Here is a 20,118-nt window from a genome sequence, read left to right on the forward strand (position 1 = left end):
AGGACTTGGGGCTGTGCAGAGAGCACGCTAAACTATGTAAGCATGGTCAGATGATTGCTTTTGAAATTGCAGTAAAATTTTAGGAAGTATTTGGTCATCTACTGGTAGATACTGAGTTTGTAGCTTCCAGAATGGATCACGTATGCACATGAGGCAATGCAGAACAGTTATGGCAGCGGTTTGCTGTGGTCCTTTCCACTGAAGTGGTCTGAATAAGCACGTGGTTGATAACTGTAGGTCTGCTGGAGGGCAGGGAGGGAGTAAAATTATTTCTTGGCTGAGGGCCACCAGCAAACCACTGGGTTTTGTACTTTTTTGAAGATGCATTGGGTGAATGTACACAAGGATATCTGGCTGTGCCCTTTGTGATTATTAGTAAAATAAAGGCAAATCAACGGCTGCACCAAAAGTTTAAGTGATATTCAAACCCCTCTTCATAAAGGTTTAAATTACTCTGAGTTAATTAGCCATCAGCAAGCAAGGAGTAACTCAAGTGAAGATAAGCCCCACCACAGCAGTGTTAAGACTACATTTCCTGTTTTTCAATAACTGCTTTTCTGAAGATGCAAGGTGTAATAAAGCAGAGCTCGAAGGGACCTTACCCTCTAATGACAAAAATTATATAAATAGAACTAGAAAAGCAAAAAGAGAAAAGCTATTTCTTATGCCTCCCATCTTCAAAAAGAAAAAATCTAAGAGAAAGCTCTCATCCTCAAAATTATGTTCACATTTACAAACATTATTTCATACTTTGTCTGAAATCTTTATTAAGCTTCATTATTCAGTGGTATTCAGAGGGCAAGAACATTTGAATCAGGAGCAAGCAGCACATTACAATTCCAGAAAGTGTACATAGATTCAGAAAGTCACATCGGAAAATAACCCCATTTTACAGGTGGAGAAGCTTGGCTACTGAGAAATTTATTCTTCCAAGTTGATGGAATAAATTGAAAGCCAGAGGAGAAACAGAGATTAGAAAATCAAGGTTTCCCAACTCTATTCTTTATTCTATTTAGACTGTGCTGATTCCCATCTTGATAACTGCAATTCTGCCTCATCTATGCAAACGGACAAAACTTTGTCTGAGGTATCTCAACAGCTATATGATGTGGTTTTGGCAGCAGCTCACTGTGCTGTTATTGTCACAGTTAATGCGTTACTCAAAGAAAAGCAAGATAATTGCTGTTGTGTGACCAGCTGTGTCTTTCCTTAAACAATAGAAGTTGATTTAATTTGCTTAAATGATCACAGGGTGCGAGTCATATGAAAACAGTGGCAAACAGAGTAGTGTTTAGTTGTATAAACTTTTCATAAAACTGCAAAAAATGGCAGTTAAGTGACTGTGTTTGGGATAATGCTAATTTTACTGTTATTTTTGTTAGTGATTTATGGACTTATGATTTCTTGGTGATTAGTATACATGACCTCCACAGAAATGGTTGATGTATGTTGACAATGTTCCAGATAGGGCGGAGATGGGAAAGGTAGAAGTTGCAGAAGTTGAATAACTGTGAGATGCTGTGACGACGTTTAAGGGTTGGCTGATACCATGTGCGATTCTGCTAGCCACCTACAGTGCGCTGTGGTGGGCAAAACTCTTCTTTATTTTTTAACACATCTTATAGTTTCTATGGCAAAATAAATATATCCAGTGCCAAGTGACAGATTTTATTATAAAGAAAGCAGATGTGAGCCACTTTTCTTTTGAGCAAACCCAGTAATTTCTCTTAATTGACCTGTTACGGATGTGTTTAGCAGAGTACAGATCCCTGACAGTAGGCTTAGTTTGAAGTGAGCTCTCTTTCTCTCATATACATGTAAGCCAGATGAGAGAAACTCTTCCGCTTTCTCTAACAAACACTGTTCAATCCTTCTGGCTCATGAGATGCTGAAACCGTGGAGATTTCAGTCTTTTTATTCTCTGCCTTAAAGCAGGTCCATCCAGTAAAGTATTCTGGAGATGGTGATTCTGTCTTGCTCACCTTCCTTCCGAGTCGTCGTGATCAGTTGCTCTGCGAAGAGCCACAACTCAGCTGAGCGGTAGAGCTCTTGTTTGCGGTGCAGCATCCATAGCCCCAGGCAGCCAGGACAGGGCCCGAAGGCTGCAGTAAGCTCGCTAAGTCTGAGCGTTGGACTGGGTCGCTCTAGGGTAGCGATTATAGTTAAGGAGCTAAGCCTGCGTGAGAAGCCTGAGGTCTGTTTTTAAGACTATGCTGTTGTCTTCTGCTCTTGATTAATGTATCTTTTCTTGCCTTTTTGATGTAACGTTATTAAGAAGACTGTCCCTGTGTCGTATGATAGGATTGATTTAGAATATTAAATGGCTATTAGTGTCCATTCCCCAGTGTATTATGGTGAAAAGCAATTGCTGTGTTACTGGAATTTTGAATTGTGAAATAGTCTACAATTTTTTTCAAACCTATTTTTCATAAACTACCATGTGTTTCCATCTTAATTTTTCCTCTAGTGTTGTTATGTAACAAAACAACAATTTGGGTGTGGGATATTAGCCACAGAGTCAGTCAAAGATTGCTTTGATTCTATTCAAGGGCTGAGCTTGTGTATTGGAAGCTTTTCTTGGTGGTGTTTTAGCACCTTAGGGCTACTTGTATTAATGCAGTAATTTAAGATTCCGGGAAAAAAAGATAATTTTTGAGAAGAGCATCTATTCTAAGGCTTTTGTTATATTGATGTATGGTTGCCAGTCACTGTGAAATTGTTCTTGTGAAAGGCCTTGTTTTTAATTTTATGTATGTTTATAGTGTTTTTTTCACTTGACAGCAAGCAAATTTGTGTCCTTGATTAAGAGACCATGGAACATATTAGGCCTTTGACACAGAAAAGGAAAAACAAAAAAAAAGGGCAGGGAAGTTGTACACAAAACCAAGAATTGCTAGCTTGAAGAAAGTTAAAGGAATTTTGTTTATGGATTAATTTAAGAATAAAAACTCTTGCATGTCTTTATTGTACTATGTTCCTTGCATGTTTGGTTTGGGGATTTTTTTTGATATTTTTTTTTCAGTGGAATTCTGATGTTTATGCTGATTTATAAGGGTACATGGAGCTATGTGAATTTGTAAAATTTGATAGTCTTACTGCTTCTGCTTAGATAGGGTTAAAAAAGCACAAGCTGGAGATGTGTATACATAAGCACTGGTATTAATAATTACCTATGCCTCAGAGGCTGGTCATAAATCAACATTTCTTCCTTTTACTCTAGAGCAGCCATGCTCTGTGCTGTGTGATTGCTGCCTTCACATCTCAGGGTTGCTTGCCCATGATTCAGTATTAGTCATTTTATATTGGCTTGTTTGGGCCTTGTTTGTAATGTAAGTTGTTTTATAAACAGTATTTTATTGTTATTACTATACAGTAATGTTTCTATCAATCACAAAATAAATTCCTCAGTATGGGTAGATCATCTATGCAACTTGGCTATGAGAGCTCAAAAATTGCCTGTATTTCCAAATAATACTCCTATTAAAGGGTGGAAAAAGCCTTTTCCAATGGCAAGTTTAAGAGAGCTGGTCTCTGCATAGCACTGCAGGTGCTAGAATGATTATTTAATTGCACATAAGCTGACCTGAAAGATTTCAGAAACTTCTGTATTAATAAATTTCATAATCTATTTCATTGTGAACTAGTGAAACCATAACTTAATTAGAAAGAATTACAGTGCTCTGGAGCTGAATGGGAATGGCACTTCCTTTGATCTTTGAGCATCTTGTCAACCACAGTGACTAGTACCAGATGTTTCATAAAACAATACTAGAAACATATGCTATTTTATAAATATTTCTTTTTTGTGAATAGCAAGACCTAATAGCTTGGCTAAATAGCCTTCTGTTAGGTTCAAACCCAAAATTAACCATTGCTGAGATTTGTTTCTTGCAAGACAGTTTTTTCTTACCTGCCTCATCCTCACAGTAGCAGTTTGTTGTAGAAGTTACAGTTAAAATTTTTATTTCTTCTTGCAAATACTTGCAGCAATACCCTTACTGCTTGCAGACAGGACCAGTTAGTACAAATCTATGTTAACCAGAAACTGGGACTGGTTCCCCCCGTCCCCTTATGATCGACTTAAATCCTTTAAGTAGTTTTACTGATGTTACTGCTTTTGGGAACTGCAAGAGTATTCTGCTAGTGACCACCAGATGGAGTTTTTAAAACAGCTTTGATAACCTAATACCGGAATTAATTTCAAAATGATCTTTTAAAGGTTTTGGATATGAGTTAAGAAACAGTTGTGGAAATTTTACCACCTTCAAGATAAACTTTAGCTTAAATTTGCAAATGTTGTTGCTAAAATTAGGCTTTTCAATTAATTTTGTAATTGGTAATGCATAGGCTAACATACAGCTGATGAGCAGAAGAACTTCCTATTGGTATCAGTGAGATGTGTGATAAAACCACTTTAATTTAGCAGACTAATCCTGTGGTTTTGAAGGTTAACTTTATCCAGAGTTGCGCACTTTCTCTGCATTTTTATAGCAGAATTATTCCTACTGTTGGGCAGTATAGTTACAGGTACAGTTCCTGCAAGATGTTGCTAATTGTAAATCTGTTTCTTTTCTTATTAGTCCTCTCTCCAGGTCTCGGAGTTGGGAGTATTTATGCTGCTGCTTGCTTATTTTTTCATATAACGCATCATCAAATACTTTTAAACTAGATAAAATGGATTCTCTTTCTGGTTATAAATTTTGTTTGTTTGAAAGAACTTTTGGTAGGAAGTGTTTTTTTTTTTTAAAGAATACATTTTTGTTTAATTCATAAATACTCTGATAAGAATCTGGTGTTTTAAAAAAAACTTTTATTGTCATGATTTGTAATAGTACAAGAATTCTGCCTGCTGTAGACTGTGAATCATTTTGACCATTCTTGTGAATGTAATTAGAGGTGCCAGTTCTTTAGGAGGAAGGAATAAAAGGAAATCATGTGGACTTCCAAGGTAAGGAAAGGACTTGGTGGGAAGAAAGTGGAATGACAAAGCAGATAATAAATCCTCTCCTGATTGGGAAAGAATGTATTCAGCATATGTCCCAGTGTTTTGATATATAGTGGAAAGCTAAAGGAAATACAACAGAGGAAAGATTTCACACTTCAAATTTGTTGCTGTGGCAGTCTGCACAGCTGGGTTTGTATGTTTAGATTGCTTTCACTTGGAAAAGTATTGCATGAGATAATTAAGAAATACACAAGGTTTCGCTTACTAAGAAACTGCAAAAATTAATCTTAGAGCATATGTTTCAGATTCATCAGTGCGTTGAGCACTTTACAGCTGCAGAAACTTAGGCAAAAGTCAGTACTTCTCAAAGTCCTCAGCTAACAGCAGAACTGAGAGCAGCACTTGGCCAGGTTCTGCTTTTTTCTTCTCTTACCAGTCCTGTGCTGCTGCAGTAAAGCTCATGAGAAGGTCTCCAGCCTGACCACTGTACTGCTTTCATTTTTAATGAGCAATGATAAATTGGGTTTTAGCTATGTACTTACCCATAGCACAAAACCAATTTAATTGCATCTTTAAAAAAAAAAACAACCCAAAACAGTAGGTGTTGCTTCCCTTTGAGTTTTCTGGTAGCGGTGTCATATTTTCTTGGCAGCCTTGGGGCCTGTTTTCCTATTACATGATAGTTAAACGTATATTTTCTGTGACTGCTGCAAAAGGTGGTTCTCTTCAGTGAAATCTCTTAGTATTGACAGAAAAGGCAGATTCTGATGCTGTGTTGGCCTGGTTTGTACTAGTGTAAACCTATTGACTTGGTTGTACCCGATCAACTCTTCCTATTTGCATTTACATAACAAGTTTGTGAAGGGTGAACTTTCTAACTTGCTGCTTATTAAGTAGCTCTGGTCTCATTTAAGATCCTTCAAGTCTATGTTGTATAAAAGGAGTTTTACTAATCCAGATGAGAAACATAGCCTTTTTATGTATAATGGTTGTATCTTAAAGCTCTGAGGAATGAAGCATCAGAAAAATCACTACTCTGTTTAGAGATGCTGAGTCTCCAATTAGAGTAACAGAAAATACTCTTTAAATCATTGTATGGAAGTAAGGGCATCTTGTCAGATACTAGGCTTGAACTACGTGATACAATATTGCAACTTCGTTTTCAAAATCACCATTTCAGTTTATTTCTCCCTGAGACTTAACACTCAGAAGTGCCTTGGACTAAGTTTTTTTGTTTTTTTCTTTAAGGATTTCATCAGTAACTATTTTAAACAGCTTGCTTTTATTTGATGTCTTCCTACACTTTACATAAAATTTAAAGGGAACAAATTAATATTTTTGAAAGTATAGCCAGGAAAATGTTTTCATACATGTGGGGTAAACTAACTGCTCCACTGTGAGTATCTTTTGGTTATATGCAATGGTTACTGCAATAAATGTTTTAGGAGGTACGTTATGTTCTCAAAGCTCAATTTTTTCAGGATGCCAAAGGCATGGGTTATTATATTATGTTGTTCTGGGAACCAAGAAGATTTCTGCAGGGAACTGATTTCCGAGATCTCATTTGTGGCAGCACAAAGGAGAGGAAGTGACAAGGATATGCCTGACGTATGCATTCATCACCAGCCCTGCTTTTCTGTGATGTTACTCTATCTTATTAGTTGCAGGATTCTTTATACTGAAAAGAGTTGGGGTGTGTGTGCCTTTTTGCTTTCATTCCCAGATAACTTCATGCTGATGAATAATGAGATTTTAATGATGTCAAATTTATGGCCTGGAAAATACGATAATTTAACATGTCTGATTTGACATCCAAGTCATGCAATTTGTCATGTTTTGATTCACTGAAGCAACACAGGTTTAACCTTGTCTACAATAGGTTTTTATCAAGAAGGCCAAAATAAATCACACATCTTACTGACCAGATACATTTTAACACTTTTTATTGAGAATTTATTAGGAGTCAATAGTTCCTTTGTGAGGCTTTGCAGAAAGTCCATTCCTATAGTATTTTGACATAATCTTGAAGGCCACATCTCTTCATTTTAATAGAACCAGAAATTTTCTAGGGGTTAGTCGCTTTCTTTCATTAACTGAAATGATATCTTCAGAGACCAACTCGATTCTCAAATGGAAACTTTTGAAACTAGGACCTCTACTAGGTTAGTCAACAAGGACCTGTCTTGAGCTAGCTACATTAATAATTTAAGCAGAAGCAGAGCACGACATTTTTTAGTTCATTGATTTGACTTCACCGGCAGTTCAAGCGAGAGGGCTATAAGCTGTAGATCAACTCAAATATTAAATTTAATTTTGTGAGAAAATAACACTGTTAATAATGGCACTTAACTAGTGCTTACTTTCTAGTATACAGTATATACATACAGAAACATACAGTACACCTTACTGTTCAGAGGTTTACATTTAAATGATACACTTTAAGAAATAATTTAATAAATTCTTTGCAAATTCTTTTTACATCAGTAGGCTGATTTTTTTTTTTTTTTAAATCTTGCATATATACAGTATTTCACTCATTTATTTAAATGTGAAACAGATAAGCCCCTATTTACAGTCATCAGAAACCTTCGGGTATATGAAGCCGCATTCTTGAGAACTTTGTATATTAAAGATTTGTCCATAAAAGTTCTTCCATATTTACGATATCACTATTTTACTGCATTTGCTCATCTACTGTTTTTTTTACATAAATATTGCAAAGTTCTTGCTTTTTGGAATACTGCTTTTTAAGAGATACCATGTGAGGGTGCTGCAGCGAAGTTCAGAATTTCCTTAAGAGAACAGCAGTCAGTCAGCTCCATGGCACAGTTCCCTTGAGGCAACTACTACATCAAAGTAACTCTTAACAAAAGTTGAGCAGGTATTAGTCTTGTTCATTAAATTATGGAAGTTGTTTGTCTGTATGATTGCCATCACATTTAGTATATTATCAAGGATACACACAAACACACTTAACTCTGCTGCAATAAAAAAAATAGGAAAAAAATCAAGATTGAGATTTCAAAGGTAAATTGTGTAAGAACTTGTTCTTTCTCCATCTCTTAAATAGTAGCTTCCATTTTACGACATAAATCCATCTGTAATGTCAAATCATTGAGTGAGATTTGGGTCATCGTAAAGGAGACAGTCTAGCAAAGTAGATGTGAATGGTGAATGGTACCAAGTGTACAAGACCAAGCATGCATGGAAACAGATGAGCAAAATGAAAATTAAATAGAATAGCACATTCAGATAGAAAAGTGGAAAAGATGAGAGAAGCAGCTGAAGAGACATGATAGAAGAGCCATTATATGAAACTTGGAATTTAACATGGAGAGAAAGGAACAGAAATAAATGTGACTTTCCTGTTAGAAAGTAAGATGTCTTAGGAGAGGGGGGGAAAATAGAAGTAAGGAAGCAACGTGAAAGTTGATATAGCCCTGAATGCTGCCTGTTCAGCCGCCAGTTCTGGAAGCCTCTATTCACACCAAATAAGCCAGTATCCTCCCTGCTGGAATTTTTCCTGCATAATGGGATGGGATTTCTTTAACAGATTTTACATGAAAGATTTAATGTGGTGCACTAGGAAACCTAATTTTCCTCAGATGGGAAGAAGAGGAGCCTATTTGCTTGGCAGTTGTAAGGAAAGATTTCTTTCTTACGCACTTCCGTGTGGAAGGGAGATTGAATGCTCAAGATGTGTAGAAACTCACAGAAAACCTCTCAAGTTAAGGGGGAAAAACGCAACCAGCCAACCCAATGGGTTTACCAAAGCAGCCAGTATCATGTCAGCACATAGAGGCACTATAAATTAGTGTGTGGATCTGACACACTGATAAAGAAAGGCTTAATTCCTTAACAAGGTTTTCATCGACAGGCTACAACTATTAAGTAAATTGATGTAGTTGCGCTGGATAGTTTTTGGGTGGAGAAAACACCATGGAAACAGATGATTCACTCTATAGGGTTTAAGGGTCCAAAAAAATCAATAAAATATGAAAAGCTATTAAAAAAGTAAAGATTAATGGAGAGTCTTCCACAGGATGTTGATAACTTAGAGGTGCTTGTATATGAAAAAGATAAGCAAAGATGGCTATGAGACGAAATTACTTGAATAATGTTGAAGAGAAGGGAGAAGATCTGAAAAGGCTGTTCCTCACCTGCTTCCCACTTAGAACACAAGTGTGTCTTTATGCTGACAAATTAGGACCAATTAGGAGATGAGGTTGTGCTATAAGCAATGCAAAATGTTCAATTCTAGTTTTGCTCCCTGTTTCTTCTATACCAGAGGCTTGAAAAGCCGCATTTTTTGAATAGTCACGTGGAATTTGAGTTGTTGTGACAGATTAAGCAACGAAATGATTCTGCTGTGTTGTAGGGTGAGTGACAAAGATGTCTTGCTGCCCCAAAATCAGTGGGAGAATATCAATTTATCTTCTACCCCTCCTCCACCATTAATAATGCAGCAACTGCATAGGAACAGGTAGTTCTTGGGTCTGCGTTTCGTAGTTTGCTGTTGTGGGTAACCGTTAATTTGCTTCCTGCAGCATGTTTGTGTTTCTTCTGTATTTCATATACTCAGTGAAATCTGGCAATCTGGGATGGATTTCTTCATCTCCACCGTGAAATACAGAAACTACACTTTTATTGTATGGAGGTGCTTCATTTCTGAGAGGTCAGCAAAAAGCTGATGCTGACTGGGACTCCTATCTATTATTCCCACTTTAAAATCTTGTATTTTTTGAGGGATTTTGTATTGTTTCCAAACCTCCACTGATGCCCTAAATTAAAGAGATTTTAATTTATTTGTTGCAAACATATCCCTTGAAAATACAAAATGTTAATCATAAACATATTTATTTTTAAGATAATTACTCTTGTTACATGAACATATGTGGACCATAACACTTAGCCAGACATTCTTTACTAGTTAAATTTTGATTTAACTTTGTAAACCACTGTGTCCTTCATTTTAATATGCGGAACAAGTATCTCTCAGTTCCCTTAGAATTAGTTAATAAATATTTCTGAATTCTTGAAATGTTTTAGGATGCAAACAAAGCCCTGGAAAAATAAAGCACATTTGTTAACTGTTATATCTAGAAAAAAAAAAAATCAATTTCCCATAAACGTTAAAACTTAGGTTAGTTTGTGTGAGAAAGTAATTTCTGAAAATGGTAAATGAGGCTTCTTTTAGAGGGAATTCAGTGATGGAGAAAGAAATTAAATAACTTAATTTATAATTAACATTTAATACTTGGACATGTGTAATTGGATAATACGATCTTTAGTTAAGATCACCTATATTGTCTTCATTGAAAAATGCTATTTACTTCATCAAGGATAGCACTGTTACTTCTTTGTACAGAAAATAAGGTAATACTTTTTTCTATACAAGATACAAGGTGCTGTGTCTTCAGTCAAGACTTCAATAAACTGCTTAGTGATTTCTTCAGACAGGAATATCAGAATGATGAAGACAAAGTTTATGCTTCTAACCCAGTTCAGTGCACTGAAAGCATTAGATGTCACAGGTATTACAGCACATAGGCCAGAGTCTCACAAGATTTCAGCAAACAATTAACTATTTGAAAATTAAGACCATTTAATTGTAATGGAAAGCTCCTTCTAGCCTCTTGATTGGGACTCTGACATTAATGACTCTGCCAACACAGCAGCATTGCGGTCCTGGTACTGGTTTGCTAAGTACTGCAGTAAGAGAGCACCAGAGGGTTTTTTCATACCTACGTCATAACTTGCTGTACTACTGTGCGTTCATGAGAACACCCTTGATTCCCACAGTGCATCTTTTTAAGCAGGCGTCGTAATTTGTTGGGAAAGTTTTTGTTAATGTATCTGTAGAGCAGAGGCATTACAAAGCTGCTTGAGAAAGCCAAGAATTTTGATAAAATCTTGGTAAAATGTAATATTCGACTGTAATTTTCATCTGCAATTCTTCCTTGGGCATTAGTAAATGTGCTTACCAGGAGAATAACATAATAGGGTGTCCATAATGTGAACTGTGTACAGACTGTGGCAATCAAAAGCCTGTGCACTGATGGATCTAATCGTCCAGTGTCTTGATCCAGTGGTGTAGCCTCTTTGCGTATTCGCAAGATTAATATAAGTGCATACAGTACAGCGATAGCTGGTACGACATACCCGATAAAGACCATAATGGCATCTGCTGCTTCCTTGTTCTGCATCTTGGAACATTCAATGATTTTAGTGGATACGTGATTGCAGACGTAGAACAGAAGAGATGAAAAACTTGTAAGCATGGCACCACCCCATATGAATCCACAAACGTGTTTGGTGTTGTACACACTTGACATGTAAGTTCTAGGTAGAGCACGTTCAATGTAGTAGTCCAGACTGAGTAATGTAGTAGAGTACATGGTAACTAAAGATGAGACGTTGAATAAAATAAGTAAGGTAATATAAACTTCATTGTTAGAATTCCAGATGGCCCAGTCTGTATTGGCAAGACCTAGAAGGTACATCGGTGCCAGAGCGTTGATGATGAGACCAGCAATGGCAATGTTGACAAAGTAAACGTCTGGCATAGTCATAGTAGCTTTGTTATAGAGGTTAACTAGGACCAGCAAGCCATTGTAACAAAGGCCAATCGGGAAACATATAATGAGGTAGAGTAGGGAAAAGACGGAAAGCACAAGGTGGAAGTCATGGCAGAGATGCTGGTCCTCACTGTGGTCGGTACTGTTGTTTAAGGTTTCACAGCTCCACATAGTGATTTTAGCTTTTGTATCTTCTCCGCTGGTTACCAGCTTTTCTGTAGAGAGAGCAATAGTGAAAGTATTGTTGAAATATTGTACTGTAAGTGAAATGCAATGTAGTGTGAAGAAAACATTTTAAAGATAGAGATTATAAACTTCACATAACTGATCAATTTAAGGCCAGCGACTGAAATGCATTTTGATCTTGTTAGTCTAGAAGAAAGTCACCTGTGATTCAAAATTTCACAAGAGTAGTAAACGTTCTGAAGTTTTAATTTAAATAAAGTTAGTGACAAATGAGTTGATACAGGGCACAACAGAATTAAATCATGAACTGTATACCTTTAAGTAGCAATGTACATGAAGTTTAGTACAATGGTTTTTAAAATTATTAAACAGTACCTTTTATATAGCTAATAATATATAAGGGTAGGTGCTGAAGAATTGAAAGATACAAGCTGAAGCACAAATCTTAGCCATAAGATGGAGAACAGAGTTCTCTAAGGTGTTAAATAAGCTTTCTTTTGAAAAGATAGTTTCTTAGGAGGCACATTCCAAGGCAGTATGGTGGATGTATACTGGACCACTACTAAAATTGACAAAGACTAGAGGAAACTGGGAAACGAGGTGAAGGTTGTGTGGGTTTGGTTTTTTTAACAGGTCAGTTCATATTCAGATTTCCAACCTATTTAACCATTTAGTTCTGCAAAAACAATGGACCTCTGTACTCTAGAGAACCTAATATCAGGGCAGCCTGACTTTCCAAAAAGACAAGAACTAGCTATCATTTCCTCCCAAATAGCTTGAATTCTTTAAAAAGTATGCTAGTACCAGTAGTCATTGTCCAGCTATCTGTGCTTTATCGTCAGTAAAAAGATAACATTTTAACTGAAATCGGTGAACTTCAAAGCAGTCGTGGAAAGGCTCTTTCCAAAATGCACAAATAAGTCATCTTTAAAGTACAACTGCAAACATTCACAGCCTTAAAATCATGGTTATTGTTCCTGCCAGCCCATGTCTGGACAGCGTAGCATCTATGCAGCAGGTGATTTCCCACGTCACGTGCGCTCTGACACCGTCAGATACTCGGCGTTGCTTTGTGTTCTTCCCCTTCGGCACGTATAGGAAACTCAAAGTACATGTCCCTGCATTCTTTCCAGAGACAGAACAAGATTTAATCAAATCCACAATAAACATTGTGCAATGAAGATGAATGTTACTAGACAACATGCTATACTCCATGAACCAGATGGCTGAATTACACAGTATGGGTTTTGTAAGCGTACGGCTATGTGGTTGCATCTCTAGTGCTAATCCTTTGACACTTCAGCCATAGTACAAAATTTATTCCAAAATGTCAACTTCCATGTTTTGTTTCCTGTTGCAGTTGTTTTGTGCGCAGTTTTTCTAAATACCACAGCCTGTGCCAGTAATCAGGCTAAAAATGTACTCATTTTAGCTGGGCAAACAAAGTTTGATTCCCCTGTCGTATGCTGGGTTTCCTCAGGTAAGTGGCTCCTGTGGCAGTAGCACAAGGTGTCTGCTGTCTTCAAGGCTTGCTTTCACCTTTGCAGAAAATTGTATGTTTTCGGCTTGTTTCCTCAAATCGGTTCTCTAGCTGTGGTATTGCAGATGAGTAGAAAATATGATATCGTTACTTTGTCTTTCAATCCTCATACTATTTTGGAGCACTAAAAACAACCCAGTTTATTTTCAGGAAGCATCTGTTGTTTTACATTTGTAAAAAAGTTGGGGTTTGTTGTGTGGGTTTTCTGGTTTGGTTGGTTGTTTTTTTGGTCCCGTCCCCCTCCCCGAAAAGCTGTTTTGCACAGTTGAAGGCAACCCAACTTCCATCTCGCTGAACTGTTACGGCTTGATTCAACCAGAGCAGCAGCCTGGAACTAGGTATTGCAAATACATGCACTGCAGCGAGCGCAGGGGTGACTGAGCACAGGCGTGGATCCAATCAAGTAATTCCATTAGGTAGGTTTATCCTTAAGCATGTAGCTTTGATTACCCCAGCCTGAATTACATTAGCCACAGAATACTTGCCTGTATATTGTCTCAGAAGATCAACAGTCTTCGCTACCGCGCTTTGTATTTGATAGAGCAGGGGGGATGTCTGGTTTCAGAAGTGGTTTTGGTAATTACCTTTTTTTTTTTTTTTTAACCTCCCCTAAATGCGGCTAAATAAGACGATCCTATTTTAATGATAGAAGTGATAGGCAATTCCTTGTGTCAAATAGTAATCTTACAAAATTACAAAACTTACCTGAACAAAAAAAAAAAAAAAAAAAAACAAAAAAAAAGCCTTTTCACTACTTCAGAAGATAAATACTTCTCTTAACGTGCAGATAAACAGAGTGGACCTTAAAACATTTTCAATTTAAACTAAAATTCAGGCAGTCGAACAGTGTATGATATGACTCCTATTGCCATTACTAAATTCTAGATGCAGTCCATGTACTTGGCTGTGGGCTTCTCAACCACCAACAAACTTGTGTATGCACAAGTGATGGTAGTACTGCCTGCTGATAAATCATCAAGTTATTTCCATTTTTTTATGGCAAGTACTATTGGGTTTAATACTTTCCAAGGGTCTTCCCAGTGATGTGAGCTTCAGTAGTACAAGGCCAATCAACACAGCACAGAGCAAGTGGAAATCAGAACATCCACTACAGATGAGACACTTCAAGCTTTTAGCATCTAACCCAAGACTTCAGAAAATCATGTAACAAAGACTTGTAGCACAAACTTTGTCTTTGCACCATGCCTCCCTCTCGCACACAAGGACACAACACTGCCGGCCGCTTTCTGAGCGAGAACATGGTGCTCGCCCCGCGCCAGCCGCCGCTCCGTGCACTTGTTTTTCCTCTCCAAGTTACTCACAAGTTTCTGCTTGGCTTGGCAGGCGCCAGTCCCCTCCCTCTCCCTGTTTACAGCCGGTTCCAAGAAGCGAGCGGCTGAGCACGGAGGGGAGTGAGCTGTCGGGTCCAGCCCGGTTTTGTCTCTGGGTTTCAGATTTGCTCAACATATAGGGGCTGCTGGCGCCGCTCCGTGCACTTGTTTTTCCTCTCCAAGTTACTCACAAGTTTCTGCTTGGCTTGGCAGGCGCCAGTCCCCTCCCTCTCCCTGTTTACAGCCGGTTCCAAGAAGCGAGCGGCTGAGCACGGAGGGGAGTGAGCTGTCGGGTCCAGCCCGGTTTTGTCTCTGGGTTTCAGATTTGCTCAACATATAGGGGCTGCTGGAGGACGTGGGTTTCCTATGGGACTGGCATCGGTGCCGGAGACGTTGGAGAGGCTGTTCCATCCCCTGCAAGTGCCATCAACAGCTCTCGTTCAAGTGCGCGGGTTTTATTTTTAACCTGGGGTGAGAATATGTAGCTTTGAGGTTTCATTTTTATAGGCCCTACAACTGAAACAATCAGTATTTAGAAATTACTGTGTTACAAAGCGCCCAGGTGCTTGTGCTGCTTGCGAAAGTGAGCCAGCTTCTAAGGCAAGCCCGGATGAAAAGTTTCTGAACGTTTACTTTGAATGTGGAGACTGGCTTGGTGGTGTGAAAAGGCATTACGAGGTGAGCCTCGTTTTGTGATGGTATCATGGATTCCATTCCATTTCCTTTTTTTCAAAGTTGAAAAGGTGATTGTTCTCAGAGTATTTGCAAGTCACTCGCAATTAATGGGTGTGTGTATATTCACTGCACCTTTAAGATGGATCATTTCTTGAAAAAGTTTTTGAACTCTCGGTTGATAATTTATCACATACTGAATTTTGTACGGTGGTTGTTCTGTTGCTTATATGGAAACTCCTCAGCCTAATGAACTAAAGTTATTACCTGCGAAGTAGGTTTTTAACAGATATAATCAACAAAAAACAAGAGCTGCCTTACTTTTTCAAAATAATTTGTTTTATAGAGATTCTGAGACTTTATTCCATAGCAAATAGACACCAGTGAAAAATCCCTCATTAAAAATTAAGCGAGTGTTTATGGAATAAATACCAGAGAAACGCTAAGAGGAGTTACTGAGATTGGGTTGAGTTACTCTATCTGACTGCAGTTTATTTTGGTTTTTTATTTTAGGCAATGTCTGTGCTTCTTGGTTTGTATTTAACAATTCATTATGAATATTGTAAAACCACAGTAAGTCCCGAATGACAGCAAATTCCTCCGTTCTTATTTGATACTTAGTTCGCAGATAGAATGCATATGTGCTATGGATAACTCTGTGTTACAAACTGTGGCATCAAGTCTTTGCTGCCTCAAAATTTTAGGAGGACTTCAGTCACCGTAAGTTCACTGGGGAAACAGCAAAGTAGGAAAGGTATTAGTGTCGAAGTACTTTTAGAGTTCCGATACTTGGCTGAAAGCCAACTTCTTTACATGTCACAAAAATTGAACATGGTTTTATTTAGATAAAAATTTACATGAAGTACTTAAGAAAAACTTCTACAATACTGCACAAAAAGTTAAGAGTGGTTGGTGGCAAAGATTGTTTTAGAAAAGATGCATAAAATGATCTTCAATTAATGAGAAAAATAATGACTTTTAGCTGTGTTACAGAGTCCCTAGCTGCAGTTAGGGTTTGTGCAGACATTTTCATTCGTAATGCAGCACTGTTGCAGAGCAGCTTGGTTAGCAGTTTCAAGCATGACCATTCTACACTCCAGTTGTTTTATTTGACTTAAAAACCCCCAAACCTCTATCCAGCTGCAGCACCCTCTCTTGCTCTGCAGACTTTTTTTTTTGTTCAGACAATAAATGATTTGTCTACTTGTTCTGTTACCGTCTATATGTGAAACAGATTTTACCTAGATTATCGAAGCTCTGAATATGTGTTTTCACAAGCTGTAATATCATTATAAACCGTATATAGCTAATAAAGCTGTTGCCAAGGAGGTAAGTCTCTAAACAGGCCTAAGATTCCTACTTCCTCGGGTCTTCTAGAGTTCCCACAGGACTTTTTGATTTCTGCAGAGACTGAAGCCCGAGGGTACTGCATGGGGGAAGCTGAGTGCTATGTAGAGCTTTGCTGGATGGCACAGGCTTGCTTCAGATCCAGACTGAGAAAACAGAAAAGCTTGGCCCAAAGTGTTCAGTAGATGCATAAGCCATGACTTGGTAGATTTTCAGATACTCATCAGTTTGTAAGGTGCGTTTTGACAGTGATGTGCTAATTATTATTTACGAATTAATTCTTAAAAATTTAAATAATGGATGATTGGTATTTCTGGAAAATAGCATACCTGCAGTTAGTTGTACCTCAAGGGGAACACACCGAACTCTCAAGTGCGAGAGAGCGAAGTGTCACATTGCTGTTACCTCGCAGTCTGGGTAACGTGACATTTTTTTAGGCTTACTAGTTTACACACATGCCATAGGGATTAACAGAAGACTTGTTGGCTGGATATACCGAAAAGTAAAACTAGATTGCCCAGGTTAAGATGTGAGGGGAAAAAAATGTAGCAGTGCAGGCAAGTAGGTTTCAGAATATACTTCCCTTACGCAGTTGCTGAGTTTCTGGTGTTTATAATACAATGATACAACTCAGATAAAATGCTTTTAACATTAGTGGAGAAAGAAAATCCTGCTTGATACTGGGTGCTGGGCTGAAAAACAGGCCCCTTCCAACCCTGTCATTTATGTCTGCATGGTGCAATCATTGACCAGTTTGGCGGGTGGTGTGTTTATAATTGATATTGCTTCCATTTTGTAATGTAGTTAATTCAGCGCAATATAATGTGAAAGAAGCCATGACTAACTTAACAAGAGCAATTGATATGAAGTAGCATTGAATATAACCCTGTCTTGGATCTTTAAAAAAGTAAAAAAAAAAAAAGCAAGAGTGGGTGAGTTGGAAGAGGGGTGTTTTTTTCTTTTGCCAGTAGCACTGTCTGTCCCTGGTCCTGCAGGAGGGGGCATGGGGCAAAGAGTTTGCCACCCCTGGCAAGTGAACTTACGGGAAGAGCAGGCGCCCAGCTTCCTGGTCCTACTGATTTCACTGTCATCATTAGGCTCAGTTTTTGGTTCCCTTTACAGTATGAACTTGCTTTGGTAGCACTATAACAATAATTACAAATTTATAAAAAAGACCTTTGACTAATACTGCCCAGCTATTGCCTACTCCTCCTTAATTCTGCGCGATTTGAGTGCTGTGAGCCCATTTCCAGCTTTATAGCTTATTGCCGCCCCTTGGTCCAGTGTTCCTTCTGTCCAGACAGAAATGCTTAAGTACATTTCCCCTGTTGGTGGTTTGTTTTTTTGGTTTTTTTTTTAAATTGTTTTTCACATCTGCCTGGCCTGTGTTTTCCTACTTTTATCTCTCTCTGATGACTCCATTACCGTTAAGGCTGCACCGCCCATCATCATTTGCTCACATGACACATATATGGTATCATACTAAACTTAACACAGGGTTAGTAGCTGTGATACTCTTTCTCTTCTTACTTCCCTGTTACTTTCCCGTGGGACACCTCAGGCTCTTCTGAGGCATGTTGAGTCAACAATGAAAAATGAGTTCTCAGGAGCTATAAGGGTGTATTTATGTCACACATGGAACGAGTACTGAGATACTCGTGCTTCTGAAATTGGACTTTGCATTTTGCTTTGGTCATCCTTTGGGGTTGCTCACTCTCTGCTTTTCCAGAAATTCTGAATATGTTGTCTTCAGAGCACTTCAAAACTTCGCTCCTTCCTCTGGGCTCCTCTCTTGCTTGCTAAGTGATCTATTTTATTGTTCCACAGATGTTGGCAACCGCTGGCACTTGTTTATTCTTTCATGCTGAAAGCACCATCTTTGTGGTAGATCATCTGCATAGCAGCTATACCTGGTCATTCAGATCCCGCTTGTGCCATGGTTATCTGCTTACTGCCCTGGCCTCTTGGCGACCTACTAAACAGGTGGAATTTTTTTCCCCATTTTAAACTTTTGTTGGTATTCGTATTAGTAGTATTAATTATTATTTACAATCTCATATAATATAAAACTATCAACAGTGTCAGCTGCATACTTTGTTTCTATGTAGATTGTTCATCTCTTGGGAATCCAAGTTCATGTAAGGCCATATCAGAAGCAAGTCTCTGCAAATTGCTGTCGCGGATCAGTAAGCATCAACAAATGAGTTCAGATGCTCCTTTAGTTTGGAAGAAAGAGAGGAAAACTTGATTTTAGGTTATGGCAACTGTTTTTCAAGATGCGCATCTTTAGTCTATGAGGTTAGAACTGAAGAACTTTCTTCTTTCTTCAGGGTTCACGGAAGATTGCTCAAAGTAACGTGTTGTATCCATCAGAAACGGATAATTGTATTTGCTTTCTTTTATCTTTTTTCCCCCCTCAGTTTTTAAGCAGCTTAAAGGTTATGAGAACAGATAATGTACTCCAATAAAAAAAAGACGAAGATCAACTACTCCGGAAACCATAACAAAAACTGCCAAAGGGTGTTTTTAAGAGACTGTTCTATCTGTTATGGAGTGGTAGTGTGGGAGTGGTCTGGAAGGTTGTAATGACTGAGTACTACTGGCTAGAAGAGACAAATGAAATTCCTGCAAAATGGGGAGACTAAGTTCTGTGCAGAGGAGACAGTCCAGCATTAAGGCCCCTAAAGGTTTGTGTGGAAGGAGTCCCATGTTGAGACACAGATGTTATTTGCCAGGCACATCTGCCACTCCAGAGAAATCCTTCCTTTTTACGCTGTTTATTTCTCCATAGCGGAGCCTCTGTGGGAGTCAGGTTGCCGATGGCTGTGCCCTCCTTGCACAGGAACAGCTGCACTGGGGGCTCTGCATGGGTTAACTCCATAAACCTGATCGTGTTTTGTTAACTTCTCTCAGTGTCCCAGTATCAGATGAGTGTGACTGGTCTCCTGCTCCACCTCTTCCTGACTTAGCTTTATCACTGAATTCTGAAAAAACCTCTATATGGAAAGCCTGACATAGCTTTTTATTTTTTTTATTCACCATGGAGTGAACATTGCAGCTTTTAATGCATCATAGATGTGTTGTGGCTTAAGATTTCATTACTACAAAAGTGAAATATCTTACTTTTGTGCAGTTCTAAAGATAGGATGTTCCATCAGGCAGAATGAATTTATGCAGTGGTTACGTGTATTTGTCTACCAGCCTTAGCTGCCTGGGTTTCTGAAATGAGATAAAATTTTGAGATGCCCAAATATCCCCTAGGTAATACTTTTCTTAAAAAACAGTTATATGCAAAACAAAAATCCTGTAATTTTTCTAGCATTTATATTTGCTTCCCAGTAACTTACGGTGTATTAAATAACAGGAATAATTAGAATGAATATAGTATTAGAAAATAGCCTTCATCAGATGCTTTGAGTTCTGGATTTTATAAAGTTGACTAATTGGAATAGAAGCGACAGCTTTTAAGCATCAGCAGAGTAGACGGCACCATTCAGAGTGCTGAATACAAGCAGCCAA

General features: G+C 38.2%; 1 protein-coding gene across 1 annotated transcript; it reads right to left on the bottom strand.

Moving 5' to 3' along the window:
- Positions 1-7,652: 7,652 nt before the first annotated feature.
- GPR146 (G protein-coupled receptor 146) lies at positions 7,653-11,767 on the bottom strand. The gene has a single exon (XM_035897218.1). It carries the CDS (start codon positions 11,692-11,694, stop codon positions 10,690-10,692), a length of 1,005 nt encoding a protein of 334 aa, XP_035753111.1. The 5' UTR covers positions 11,695-11,767; the 3' UTR covers positions 7,653-10,689.
- Between the last annotated feature and the right edge of the window lie 8,351 nt (positions 11,768-20,118).

The sequence above is a fragment of the Egretta garzetta genome, unplaced genomic scaffold (genome assembly GCF_000687185.1).
Source record: "Egretta garzetta isolate BGI_Z169 unplaced genomic scaffold, ASM68718v1 scaffold57, whole genome shotgun sequence".
Lineage (NCBI taxonomy): Eukaryota > Metazoa > Chordata > Aves > Pelecaniformes > Ardeidae > Egretta > Egretta garzetta.